Source organism: Myotis daubentonii, chromosome 3 (genome assembly GCF_963259705.1).
Source record: "Myotis daubentonii chromosome 3, mMyoDau2.1, whole genome shotgun sequence".
NCBI lineage: Eukaryota > Metazoa > Chordata > Mammalia > Chiroptera > Vespertilionidae > Myotis > Myotis daubentonii.
In genome coordinates, this window is record NC_081842.1 from 127,889,160 (window position 1) to 127,903,966 (window position 14,807).

The 14,807-nt window shown below is 42.8% G+C and overlaps 1 protein-coding gene and 1 non-coding gene across 9 annotated transcripts in view; one reads left to right on the forward strand and one right to left on the reverse strand.

Moving 5' to 3' along the window:
- Window positions 1–14,807, forward strand: part of FARS2 (phenylalanyl-tRNA synthetase 2, mitochondrial) — a 591,973-nt gene that overhangs the window by 173,511 nt on the left and 403,655 nt on the right. For all 8 annotated transcript variants that reach the window (XM_059688521.1, XM_059688516.1, XM_059688517.1 and 5 more), the window contains one exon: window positions 3,588–3,747. In XM_059688521.1, the coding sequence (XP_059544504.1) occupies window positions 3,588–3,747 (160 nt within the window). The remainder of the gene's footprint in view (window positions 1–3,587; window positions 3,748–14,807) is intronic.
- On the reverse strand, window positions 8,122–8,247 carry LOC132232253 (U6atac minor spliceosomal RNA). The gene has a single exon (XR_009452374.1). It is a non-coding gene; the product is annotated as a U6atac minor spliceosomal RNA (small nuclear RNA).

The following is a 14,807-nucleotide window of genomic DNA, read 5'->3' on the forward strand; positions in this document are numbered from 1 at the left end:
GGAGCTGCCCCCTGGTGGTCAGTGCACTCCCACAGGTGTTGTGCTGCTCAGCCAGAAGCCCAAGAGTCTCTCCTGCCTCTGCGGCAGTGCTAAGGATGTTTGACTGCCAGCTTAGGCCCGCTCCCCGTGGAGCGGGCCTAAGCTATCAGTTGGACATCCCCTGAGGGCTTTCGGACTGTGAGAGGGTGCAGGAGGCCAGGTTGAGGGTACCCCCCCCCCCCAGTGCAGGAATCTTGTGTACTGGGCCTCTAGTATTGGCCATAATGAATAATTAAAGCCTGTAGTGCAAAAGTAAACTCCCAGAATTACCATGTGTTTGATTTTGCTGGACACTTAGAGGAACTGTTACTTTGCAATTGCCTTAGTTCATTTTCATAGCCTGAGGTTCTCTATATGTACCCAGGTAATGTGACACTTGACTATAAGTCTATACAAGAACTGGTTTAATTTTCATCCTTATCATGAGAATAAGCCCTTTAGGGCTATTTAGCTGACACCCAACTTGGTCAGACACTGTGGACTTTTACTTTGGCCTCACTTGCTGTGGTAGCTATCACAACCAATATTCAGTTTTTCAGTTGGTACATTGGATAGGCACTATTCTCAATATTTCTCTCTGCCTTTGTGCTTTCTATTGTGTTACTTCTTCAATGCTTTTAAGAATTTTTGACATTTTTGGTAGATCAATCAGGAGGTCTTGTTAATATTACTAGAAACAATAGTTAATTTATTATTTTATTAAAATTTTTAAAATTTCATTTCATGAGACATTAGGTAGAAAGAATAGTAGATTGATTTGCTCTGTTCTCCTTGAGTCAGTCTCCTAGCAGGTAAAGATCTGCTTTGTTGTTAAAGACTGGGTTACTATTTTAGTGGTAAAGAAGCTTATGAATAATAACTAGTAGCCCCGGTGCACGAAATTCGTGCACATTAAAAGGTAATTAATTGCCCTAACCAGTGGATGGCAATTAATTGGCTCAGTGGATAGAGCATCGGCCAGTGGACTCAAGGGTCCCAGGTTCGATTCCGGTCAAGGGCATGTACCTTGGTAGCGGACACATCCCGAGTGGGGAGTGTGCAGGAGGCAGCTGATGGATGTTTCTCTCTCATTGATGTTTCTAAGTCTCTATCCCTCTCCCTTACTCTCTGTAAAAAAACAATAAAATATTTTTTTAAAGGGAATTAATTAGCAGAGACATTTTAATATTACTATTTGCCCTTTCTCTATAATAGAAGTGTGAAAGATGAAAGGAAATTAGTAAAATGTATGTGAAAATAATATATAAATTTATTAATAAATAAAAGTAACAAAAGGACATAACAACAACAGAGGCATGATATAAAAACGACAAAAACATGATATGAAAACAACAAAAACGATATAAAAACAACAAAAACATGTTATAAAAACAACAGTGATGCAAACAATGACTGATAAAGTGATTAAACTTATTCTAATATCTCCCTGTATACCACATTAAGAGTGAAAACACTTTCAGAGTGCTTGACTAATTTCCCTTGTGATGAAGTACTTTGAACTTTAACTGTAACATCACAGTCTCTTCAAACTCGAGAGAAAGCAACATATGACTGACCATGTGCAAAAATGGGTTCAGGTAGGAATATGCCTACTTTGTCTAGAGTTTGTCCTTTTGATTTAGTAATAATCATCACAAATGCTGGCATCACGGGAAACCATTGTCGAATCAATTTAACTGGGAGGCCAGTGTCAGATGGGGACAAATTAATTCTTAGAATCAGAACAGCCTCTTCCTCTGCAGATCCTGTTAATTCTTCAGCTTCGATAATGCTAGGTTGTAATCTTTTGATAATAAACCTGGTACGATTAGAAAGACCCCATTTACTATTGAGATTTCTCAATAGCATGATGATTGCACCCACTTTTAATTTTAATTTATGACATGGCATTCTTGAAGGAGTAATACTATTAAGAAATTTGATGGGAAAATTTTCCTTTTCAGCATCATCTGTGGAATCAATGGAATCATCACTCAAATATGTGTGAAAATCTCCATCGAGTATATCCAAATTTTCTTCATTTAATTTTTGAACATGCTACTTTTTTGAACAAAGAATTGCACGTTTAGATATATTTTTAATATTATCTATAGCAGTGGTTCTCAACCTTGGCTGCACATTAGAATCACCTGGGAATCTTTTTAAAATCCTGATTCCTAGGCCTCGTCCTCCAGAAATTGTTTCTTTGTTATGGGGTGGGGCCACAACATCAGTAACAAAGAAACAGAATTAAAACTTTATTGTGAGGAGCCACTACAGTGTTTTGGACAGGTTCAAGCCTTGGACTGATGAGAGGGCACAGTCCTCTCATTGCCTCGTGCAAGTCCCAGCTTGGAGGGCAGGGCCCTCCCAGCACAATTATAGCCAACAGCTATATTTGTAAGCTTGAACCTATGGTCCGAACACCTGACCCCACGTGCCTGAGTGATGTAAGCTTGGTAGAGTTCAGGTGCATGTAGTTGAGTAGAATTGAAACCCAGGAGAATGTTGTAAACATCTTGGTCATGCCCTTACTTTGCCTTGTAGCATCTGCTATAAAATAAAGGCATGGGTGTGGGCATGGTCTCTCAGAGAAGCAGTGTCCCAACTAGACCCAGCTTTCATTCTCTTGTCTGTCTTTTCTAAGCCTTTCACCCTTGGCTGTGCTGGCACGGCACATTTTATAAAGATATGCCTCCACGCTCCCAGGGGAGGGTTCCTGCCTCAAACCCCGCCCTTACAGGAAACAGCTCTGGTAAACAGCTCCGGGAAGGCGCAGCTGTTGCCAAGACAACTTCCTTCCGCTTGGTCTGACTTCCTTTCGCTTAGACTGACTTCCTTCCGCTTGGTCGTGGTTTTTATATAAGTAGATAACTGTGGTTAATAATTATGATTGTGATTATAATGAGGAAAATTTATTTAGCCATTACATTGTGCCAGGTACTCTATACTTTTCATGCATTATTTTATTTAATTATTATAAAATGTCTTAAGTTAGTGTTGTTATTCCTACTTTACAAAGCGTTACCTGAGGCTTAGCTAACCTGTGACTTGCTGGAGTTTATCTGGATAGTAAGTGGCAGAAATATGCTTCAAGCCGGTTCCTGTGCTCTGGAGATACAGGGTTAGCAAAATCCAGCATACTTCCTGCCTTTGTGGATTTTACAGGATTTAATTCCTAGACTATACTTCCTACCTAGTCTCAGCACATATTCTAAGGACACTGTGGCATGGTCGGGGAATATAATTTTAGAGTCTGAAAGCCTGATTCACTGGTATTTCCATTAACATTGAGGATAATGTCTCTTGTGAGGAAATGGTTATAAGTTAACACAAAAGTAAAATGAGAGATCAGCAAAGATCAGAACAGTATCTTTTAATTCCCTAAACACTGTCCATTCCCTAAACACTAGCACAGTGTTTTTATTCAGAGTCGGTACTGAATGAATGTTAATTTGAGTATGTTCATTGGCTATAAGACAGTGTATTTTATTCCCACATTATGGTTTTTGATATAGACTAACCAGGATGCTACTTTTATTTATTTATATTATTCCTTATGTTTATAGTTATTTGCTGGTGTAAAGGATGGAGAAAGCCTGCAGCTCTTTGAACAGAGTTCTCGTTCTGCCCATAAACAAGAGACGCACACCATGGAGGCCATGAAGCTCGTAGAGTTTGACCTTAAGCAAACACTTACGAGGCTTGTGACACATCTTTTTGGAGATGGTAAGTACTCAAATGCCTTTGACCCTGGGGCTTTGCATATTCAGTAATTACCACCATCCTTAAGTCATTAATATAGCTGTGTCTAGATTTTTTTGGTCCAAGTTGTGGCTTAATCGTTCAGGTCTATAGTGAAGTAGAACTTATGGATTTCCTGGTTCATTCCTGTGAGGAGCAGGAGTATATGAAAATAGAATTAACTAGAGAAAGAAAAAATGATGGTGTGCTGTAATAAGAATGAGAATGGATTAAAATCATGTCATTCATCAGTAGTGAGAATGTGTACAGACTGATTAGTGTTCTTGTATAACTATATTGTCATTAGGTCAGACTTGAATGATGGGGCAATATTCTTTTTTTCTTTTCTCATTTATTTATTAAACATTCTTTAGATACAGTTAACATTCAATATTATATTAATTTCAGGTATACAGGATAGTGGTTATACTTCTATATAACCTACAAAGTAATCACCTTGATAAGTCTAGTACTCACCATACATAATTATTACAATACTAGAGGCCTGATGCACGAAATTTGTGCACAGGTAGGGTCCCTAGGCCTGGCTGGCAATCAGGACCAATCAGGTACCTCGCCTCCCTGCCCCCTTGTGCCCTTACCACCTGTGCCGCTACCAAGAGGTTCCCCCCTGCCTCCCCACCTCCTTCTTCCTTCGCTCCCTCAGTGCCCCACTGACACCGCTGGTCACCTGCCATATTCCGCGCTGCCTCCTGATAGTCAGCACACGTCATAGCGAGCAATTGAACTCCTGTTCTCCCAGTCGAATTCCCAAGGGGACACTTTGCATGTTAACCTTTTATATATATATAGATTATTGACTACATTCCCTATGCTGTACTCTACATTTCTGTGACTATAATTTGTACTTCTTTTTTTTTATTAATTAAATCTTTATTGTTCAGATTATTACATTTGTTCCTTTTTTTTTAAAAAAAAATATATTTTATTGATTTTTTACAGAGAGGAAGGGAGAGAGATAGAGAGTTAGAAACATCGAAGAGAGAGAAACATCAATCAGCTGCCTCCTGCACATCTCCCACTGGGTATGTGCCCACAACCCAGGTACATGCCCTTGACCGGAATCGAACCTGAGACCCTTCAGTCTGCAAGCCGACGCTCTATCCACTGAGCCAAACCGGTTCCGGCTGTTCCTCTTTTTACCCCCCATAACTCCCCTCCACCCAGTTCCCACCCCACCCTGTGCCCTCACTCCCCATCCACTGTCCTCATCCATAGTTGCACGATTTTTGTCCAGTCTCTTCCTGCATCCCCCTCACCCCTTCCCCCTCACTAGGCCAAGAATAGTCAGTCCACTCCCTTTCTATGCCCCTGATTCTATTATATTCACCAGTTCATTCTGTTCATCAGATTATTCACTTGATGTTCAGGTTCACTTGTTGATAGATGTGTATTTGTTGTTCATAATTTGTATTTTTACCTTTTTCTTCTTCTTCCTCTTCTTAAAGGATACCTTTCAGCATTTCATATTATACTGGTTTGGTGGTGATGAACTCCTTTAGCTTTTTCTTATCTGTGAAGCTCTTTATCTGACCTTCAATTCTGAATGATAGCTTTGCTGGATAAAGTAATCTTGGTTGTAGGTTCTTGGCATTCATCACTTTGAATATTTCTTGCAACTCCCTTCTGACCTGCAAAGTTTCTGTTGAGAAATCAGCTGACATTCGTATGGGTACTCCCTTGTAGGTAACTGACTTTCTTTCTCTTGCTGCTTTTAGGATTCTCTCTTTGTCTTTTGCTCTTGGCATTTTAATTATGATGTGTCTTGGTGTGGTCCTCTTTGGATTCCTTTTGTTGGGGGTTCTCTGCACTTCCTGGACTTGTGAGTCTATTTCTTTCACCAGGTAGGGGAAGTTTTCTGTCATGATTTCTTCAAATAGGTTTTCAATATCTTGGTCCCTCTCATCTTCTGGCACCCCTATAATTCTGATGTTGGTTCACTTGAAGCTGTCCCAGAGGCTCCTTACACTATCTTCGTATTTTTGGATTCTTTTCTCAATTTGCTTTTCTGGTTGGGTGTTTTTTGCTTCTTCGTATTTCAAATCGTTGACTTGATTCTTGCAATCCTCTAGTCTGCTGTTGGGAGTCTGTATAATTCTTTATTTCAGTCTGTGTATGCTGAATTTCTAGTTGATCCTTTATCACAACATCGAGGGTCTCATTAGATTTCTTGTAGATCTCATTAAGTTTATTGGCAGTTTCTAGAAAATTCTTGAAAAACCTTAAAAGTGTGGTTTTGAACTCTATATCTAGTAGTTTGCTTTCCTCCATTTCTGTTATTTGTGTCCTTTTTCTTTGTCTCCACATTTTTTATGCTTCCCTGTGTTGATAAAGTGGTTTTCTGTGCTGAGTGTCCTCTAGGGCCCAGTGGGTCAGCCTCCCTAATTACCTGAGGAGATCACTCTTGGTGCACCCCCTTGTGGTCTTTGTGCACTGTCTTGTTGTAGTTAAGTCTTGATTGTTGTAGGTATCACTGGGAGGAATTGACCTCCAAGCCAATTGGCTGTGAGAATCAGCTGTGTCTGCAGTGGGAGAACTTCTGTGCTGGAGACACCTTTATGGGGCAAGACTTGCTTCAGTGGGGCTTTGGTGCTCACTGAGTCTGCCCCCTGAGTGTGTCCTTTATGATTCCACGGAGCTGCAAACTGGATGGTCCCATTCTGACCTCTGGGTTTCCTGGCTCCTGGATCTCTAGGGAGGTGCTAATTTAGCCTTTGTCTGAGGCTATCCAGCAAAAGCCTCCCTGCAGGGCTTGGGCGGGGCAGGTCCCATGGGATAAACAGTGCGGGGCTAGCATTTATGGCTGCTCTCAGTCCAGCCCTCAGAGGCTCAGCTTCTCAGTGTCCCTGTAATCGCTGCAAGCCCCTTGGAGAGAAAGCTGCCCTCGAGTTCTGACTGATGCCCGACAGTCCTGCTTTTCCAGCATGAGTCTGGGTCCCTAGAGACTCGCCCGGAACTGGAGCTCAGAGGCTGAGACTCCCTCCTGATTGAAAACAACAACCGCGCCCTCAGCCGCCACCCTGCTCCGCATGCACTCCGCACCTTAGTATTTTGCTTCAGCACTGCACCTCCTCTGAGTCTCGGTATGCTTTTCTCTTTCCTTGTAGTTGTAGAATTTCCACTCAGCCAGTCTTCCTGTGGTTCTGGGTGATGTCTGTTCCGTCTTTTAGTTGTATTTTTGAAGTGGTTGTTCGAGGCAGCAAACTCCAGTGTTTATTTATGCCGCCATCTTAGTTTCTCCTATAATTTGTACTTCTTAATTCCTTCACCTTTTTCACCCAGTCCCCCAAACCCCCTCCCCTCAGGCTACCATCAGTATTGAAGTAATGTTGTTTAAATAAAATTGAAATAAAAATGTTTCAATTTTATTTGTTTATTCTTTTTTTAGATTTCACATATAAGTGACATCATATGGCATTTGTCTTTCTCTGACTGAGTTATTTCACTTAGCATAATACCTTCTAGGTCCAGTCATGTGAGGCAAGATTCTTAACCAAGATTCCTAACCATTCTTAACCACTGTTCTTAACTAGTGGAAAGTTTTACATATTTATATATTGATCACTACTGTCAACAGCAAAAATATGAAGAGTGAATTTCATAGAGGAAGAATAGTATTTTTTAAGAGCTGGACTCAGTTTTATTTAATTACTTGCTCTTGATTATTTCTCTAAGAAAGTTTTTTAAAATACATTTTTTATTGATTTCAGAGAAGAAGGGAGAGAGAGAGAGAGAAAGAAACACCAATGATTAGAGAGAATAATTGATCAGCTGCCTCCTACATGCTCCCTACTGGGGATTGAGCCTGTAACCCTGGCCTATCCCCTGACCTGGAATCGAACCATGACCTTCTGTTCATAGGTTGATGCTCAACCACTGAGCCATACTGGGCAGGCCCTAAGAAAATATTTGTTTGTAATGTACCCCCTTCCAACGACTTATGGCTTCCTTGAAATAATATTTTGTTTGTTTTTAGAAAGCTATAAAGAGTAGGTTATGAGACCTACAACTTAAAAATGTTTAAAAGACAGAAGCTAAGCTAGTTCTTATTCTTGTGAAATTTTTAAAAGGACAGCTTTATGAGGTATAAATGACAAAAAATAAACTAAACGTATTTAAAGTTCACAGTCTGCTAAACTTGACATACAATAAACTGAATGTACTTACATAATTTTATTAGTTTTGACATAGGCGTGCACTTGTATAACCACCAACAGAATTAAGATAATAAACATGTTCATCATCCCCAGAAGTTTCTTCTTGCCCCATGCCCTTTCCTACATCTCCTCACCCCAGGCAGCTAGAGAACTGCTTTCTGTCACTTTTTTATTTTTATTTTTTTTACAGTGGTTAGATGCTACGAAGTAGGTGGCAATGCCGTAACCGTACGGGTGTTGTTAGTCCCCAGAGCTTCTTCCATCCTTGTCAAGGGGAGTGCTAACCTTCTCTCCTTTTATACAACACTGCTTTCTGTCACTTTTGATTAGTTTGCAGCTGTTAGATATATAAAAATGGAATCTGTAATGTGTATGTTTTTTGTTTTTTTTGAGGGGGTGGCTTATTTTGGCATAATTATTTGGAGATCCATCCATATTGCAGTGTATGTCAGTGGCTCATTCCTTTTTATTGCTAAGCCTTCCATTCCATAGTTTGTTTATTTATCCACCCATTGATAGACATTTAGGTTATTTCTAGTCTCTTGCTATTACAAGTAAATCTTCTTTGTATGGACTTATGTTTTCATTTCTCTTCAGTAAATACCCAGCAGTTGAATTGCTAGATCATAGGGTAGGTGTATTTTAACTTTCTGCGATGTCACTTAACTGTTGTCTGAAGTGGTTGTGCAATTTTACATTCCTTCTACTTGTGTATGAAGGTTCTAGTTGCTTTACTTCTTTAACTACACCTGACACAATCAGTCATTTTAAATTTAACCATTTATTGGGAGTGTAGTAATATGTCAAGTAAGTATTCAGAATATTTAAACAACTCCAAATAAACAAGTGAAAATCAACTTAAGAGAGACATTGGTGAAAATGAATGTGACAAATTATGTAGCTAAAGGACTAATGAATACCTAAAAAAAAGATGCTCACCCTTATTAGTAATCAGGGGAATGCAAATGAAATCCACCATTAGCTATCCTTTGCACTTTCATATATAGAATTATTTTTTAAAATCTAACATTGGTAAATATTGACAAAGATATAGAAAAACAGAGGTAGTAGAAAGTCCTGGTCCTGTGTAGGAGTCTCAGCTACCAACCCCAGCTGGAACTCGGGTACTCAGTCTTGATTCACCTCTGTTTTTTCACAGCTTCGGGTTCCCCTACTTACCTGTGAACTCAACTGTGTATTTAAAAGGATTCTAATTATAATTTACTAAGTTTCTTTTTTTTTTTTTAATAAATTAGATTATTATTATTTTTTTAAAATATATTTTATTGATTTTTTACAGAGAGGAAGGGAGAGAGATAGAGAGTCAGAAACATCGATGAGAGAGAAACATCGATCAGCCGCCTCCTGCACATCCCCCACTGGGGATGTGCCCGCAACCCAGGTACATGCCCTTGACCGGAATCGAACCTGGGACCCTTCAGTCCGCAGGCCGACGCTCTATCCACTGAGCCAAACCGGTTTTGGCTAATTTACTAAGTTTCTAATGCCCTGTTTTAGCAAGACATGTTAGAATATCTAGACTTTCATATTCTCAAATGCATAGTTCATGTTATATTTAAGAAATCAATAACCCTGTGTATTTTAAATATATATACATTTTAAAAAAGTACATCAGCTGCATGCTAGTGGGTGTTTTTTTTCTAGGAAATGGAGGAATGGTATTAGAAAAGAAGTACAAACCAGGCTTCAAGTGTGTTCATAGAATTTTATTAAAATAAAGAAGATAAATTAAATATGAAAAATGTTATGATTGATGAAACTGAATAGTGGGTGTATGGATATTTTCTATTTTCTATTTCTGTCTCTTGGTTTGAGATATTTCATATTCAAATGTTATAATGTAATGGTGAAATAGGTTTCAGGTAGAGATTACTGATGTCAACATTTTATTATAGCCAGTTTCTCTTTACTTTCATGATGAAAGTATTATGATATTTTTAGAAATAGTATCATCTAGTTAGCATTGGAGTGCAGGGAGATAGATTATATTGTTCAGGCAATTTTCGAAGCAGGTTTTGGTAGAAGGGATTTCTAGTATTTTAGGCGAGAAAGTATTTAATGTCTAGTAATTTTACAGAGAGATTCAGGCTTATCTGAATGTTTTCATTGTCAATCTCTATGGAGAGACTTGTTAGAGCTATCCTTATTTATGTCTTGCTATGCACATTTCTGTCATAAAATGATTTGTTGTTTGTACGGTTTAGAAACCGCCTCATAGTTAGATAGACAGGTAATTGCTTCTCTAATAAGTAGAATTTCTGTTTCTTCTATTTCTTTGTTATTTTTCACAGCCTCACTCCTCCCACCCCCCCACCCCCCCCATCACCTCCCACCACACCTCCATTTAGCACCATCAGTTCCTTCACCTGGCTAATTCTGACTTATCCTCTAGTGTCAGCTCAGATGTCCTCCCACCAGGACCCTTTCCTGGAGTTCATGCTAAGTCCCGGGAGTAGATGCCTTTTTGGGGTCATCTGAGCCCTCTTTTGGGGTGGGCTTTTACGTTTCTGAGCAGGAAGCACCACTGGATTTCTACTACGTTGACGGTATCACAATATTGAATAAGTTTCAAGGAGTCATGAATCTTGAATGCTGTCTCAGGGAAATAGTGTGTGGTAGGAGCACACAGCAGAGGGGCCTCCTCCAGTGCTCGGCATGTGCTCTGGAGTTGACACTAGTCATTGAGAACAAGCCTGAAGCTGTAGAGCCGGAAGGAATGAGGAAAGGAAGAGGAGAAAGGCAGAAAATGGTTAACAGATAAATCTCATGACCACTGAGAAAGAGTAGTGTGGAATTGGAAAAATTAAAATTCTTCTTCATCCATTTTCTCTGAAATCTTGAACAGGTCATTTAGTGATTTAAACCTCAGTTTTCTAACTTTCTAAGATGCCCTTTACAAAGAAAATATTAAATGTGTTAATATGAAACAAATGAAGGAATAAGGAAGGGAAGGAAAATTATGACAAGGCAATAAAAGCAGCGAGCATATGAAGGAACAGTAATACAGTCAAAGACTAGTTATGGCTGATTTCTCTTAATTTTGTGTAATGAAATGTAGCTTTATCTCAGACTATGGCATAGCTTTCCATTTGGTGTTGATGGTGGCCTCCACATTCTCTCTGAGCACCAGCAACTATTTTAAAAAGTACATAATGTGCTAGACGCTGTAAAGGGTATAAAACATTACCAGGGGCTTGGAGCATACAAGTTTCTCTGAACATGGTCCTGGACTTTTCTGTGTCATTATTTTTAATATTTGTATTTGAATAGCTTTCAAAACCGTGCATTGATATGAAAGTTTCCAGATAGCAGTTTTCCCTATAAAAAACCATTTCTATAGTATATAATTTTTCTGACTGTGATATCCATCATACCCATGGTCAAGAATTAACCATCTTAACTTGAAATGGCAATGAAGTTATAATGTCCCTACTTCAGGCAGATGTTTGCTTTATTTCTAAAATACTAGACTTTTAGGTTTCAGATTTCATTACAGATCAGAGTTGCTATTTTATAAATCTTAAAATCTTCCTTTTTTGTGGAATGGCCTTAAAAATCTCATGTTTGGAGAATAGATACATGTTGTTCATATGCACTAAAGTCTACCTGTTAACAAAGTCTTTTACTTTTTCTTTCTAGCTATGAGATCATTTTGAACCCCATACACACAGTAGCCAAAACACCCTGGAAATCCTTAAAGATGCATTAGCCGCACATCTTTGCCTAGCCCCTGTGCATTCTTTGCTGAGTATATTTCTAATGGAGCAGTTGTTGGCAGGGGTGGATGAGCTTGTCCCATGTGTATACATGTTTGTAACATCTGCTAAGATGCTTCTCAGAGTAGATACTAAGCAGGTGGGAAGGCAACTGAGGTTCATTTTATGAACTACTAGAGGCCTGGTGCATGGATTTGTGCACCAGTGGGTCCCTTGGCCTGGCCTGCGGGATTGGGCCAAAACTGGCTCTCCAACATCCCCCGAGGAGTCCCGGATTGCGAGAGGGTGCAAGCCAGGCTGAGCGACCCCACCATGCACTGTCAGGGCCGGGGAGAGACGTGGAGGTTGGCCAGCCGGGGACGGACCATGGGAGGGCTCTCTCGCTTAGTCTCAATCAGCCAGACCCCAGCAGCAAGCTAATCTGCTGGTTGGAGCATCTGCCCCCTAGTGGTCAGTGCACGTCATAGCGAGTGGTTGAGCGACCTTAGCATATCATTAGCATATTATGCTTTGATTGATTGAACAGATGACCCGACACTCAGCATATTAGGCTTTTATTATATAGGACTAGAGGGCAAGTGCACAAAAATTTGTGCACTCGGGGGGGTGGGAGGGGGGTTCCCTCAGCCTGGCCTGTGCCCTCTCGCAGTCTGGGACCCCTCGGGAGATAACGACCTGCTGGCTTAGGCCTGCTCCCGGGTGGCAGAGGGCAGGCCCAATCCCTAGGTGCAGCCCCTGGTTGGGCTCAGAGCAGGGCAGATTGGGGAGTTGGGGCACCGCCCCCTGTCATGCGCAGAACAGGGCGGATCAGGAGGTTTGGGCGCTGCCCCCTGTCACGCTGATCCCGGTGCTGGGAGGCCTCGCGGCTCCGCTGATCCCGGTGCTGGGAGGCATATTACCCTTTTACTATATAGGATAGAGGCCCGGTGCACAAAAATTTGTGCACTCGAGGGGGAGGAGGGGAACCTCAGTCCGGCCTGTGCCCTCTCGCAGTCTGGGACCCCTCAGGAGATAACGACCTGCTGGCTTAGGCCTGCTCCCGGGTGGCAGAGGGCAAGCCCAATCCCTAGGTGCAGCCCCTGGTCGGGCTCAGAGCAGCGCCGATTGGGGAGTTAGGGCGCCGCCCCCTGTCATGCACAGAGCAGGGCGGATCGGGAGGTTGCGATGCCACCCTCAGTCACGCTCAGGGTAGGGCCGATTGGGGGGTTGGGGCACCGCCCCCTGTCACACTCAAGGCAGGGTCGATGGGGAGGTTGCGGCGCCACCCCCTGTCACCCACAGAGCAGGGCCAATCGGGGTTGGGGCGCTGCCCCCTGTCATGCAGAGAGCAGGGTCGATCAGGGGGTTGGGGAGCTCCCCCCTGTCATGCACAGAGCAGGGCCGATCAGGGGGTTGGGGCTCCGTACCCTGTCACACACAGAGCAGGGCCGATCAGGGGGTTGGGGCGCCGCCACTGTCACACTCAGGGCAGGGCCGATGAGGAGGTTATGGCTCTACCCCATCACACACAGAGTAGGGCCCATGGCGGGGGGGGGGGGGTGGGGGAGGGAGGTTGGGGCGCCGCCCTCTATCACCCACAGAGCAGGGCCGATCAGGGAGTTGCGGCGCCGCCACTCTCACACTCAGGGCAGGGCCGATGGGGAGTTTATGGCTCTACCCCATCACACACAGAGCAGGGCCCGTGGGGGGTGTTGGGGCGCCACACCCTGTCACACACAGAGCAGGGCCGACCAGGGGGTTGGGGTGCCGCACCCTGTCACACACAGAGCCGCAGGGCGATCAGGGGGTTGGGGAGCTCCCCCCTATCAGGCACAGAGCAGAGCTGATCAGGGGGTTGGGGCGCCTTCCCCTGTCATGAACAGAGCAGCGCGGATAGGGAGGGTGTGGCCCCGCCCCCTGTCACACACAGAGCCGCGGGGCGATCAGGGGGTTTGGGCGCTGCCCCCGTCACGCTGATCCTGGTGCCGGGAGGCCTCTCAGCTCCGGTGATCCCGGTGCTGGGAGGCATATTACCCTTTTACTATATAGGATAGAGGCCTGGTGCACGGGTTGAGGCTGGCTGGTTTGCCCTGAAGGGTGTCGTGGATCAGGGTGGGGGTCCCCACTGGGGTGCCTGGCCAGCCTGGGTGAGGGGATGATGGCTGTTTGCAGCTGGTCACACACCCTTCAGGGTGGGGGTCCCCACTGGGGTGCCTGGCCAGTCTGGGTGAGGGGCTGAGGGCTGTTTTCAGGCTGGCGGGTGACTGAAGCTCCCAACCGCTCCTTTTTTCTTTTCTTTTTTTATTCTGGGCCAGCTTTAGCTCTGGCTCCAGCTCTTAGGTCTCTGTTGCTGAAAACAGGTATCTGGTTTGTTTTGGTTCTATAATTGAAACACTGTATCAACTCCAGCTCTGAGATCCCAGCTCGATGAAAGCAGGTTTCTGGGGTTTTGTTTAGCTTCTATATTTATAACAATGTTTCAAACTGCAAGCTCAGAGGCTGGCAAGGCAGGCGGGGAACGTTGGAGTCCTCCTCATTGAAGCAAGCAAGCCTCATGTTAGCTTCAAGCTGCCTGGCTGCCGGCCGCCATCTTGGTTGGCAGTTAATTTGCATATCACCCTGATTAGTCAATGGGAAGGGTAGCGGATGTACGCCTAATTACCATGTTTCTCTTTTATTAGATAGGATAAGGCTGATTGGTATATATTACAGAAAATATATGCTGTGTGCTCTCATAGTTTTCACACTGAACGTTAGCTCCCTCCAGACTCTTGGGCTGTGTCTTCTGCGCTCTGAAGAAAAGTGCCTTGTTCTTACTTAAGGCATTTCAGTGGGTCATTTCATTTTTTTATATTGGTGGTAGGGGAGTGCCAGTTTTTGAAAAATGTCTTGGTGGGCCTGTTTAGGCACAAATACTGCCCATGTCATTTAGATTAATAATAACAATAATAATGACGATGACAATAATAGGGCTAATAATTAACAGTGCCAAACACTGTGCTAAACACTCTTACAAGGATTTTGTTTTGTTTTGACCTGTGCCTATGATGTAGGTATTGTTATAATCTTCATGTTGTAGATGAAGGAACCTAGACACAGAAACACAGTGCCAGGTGAAGATCACACAGCTTGGAAGTATTTCAGGCCGTTT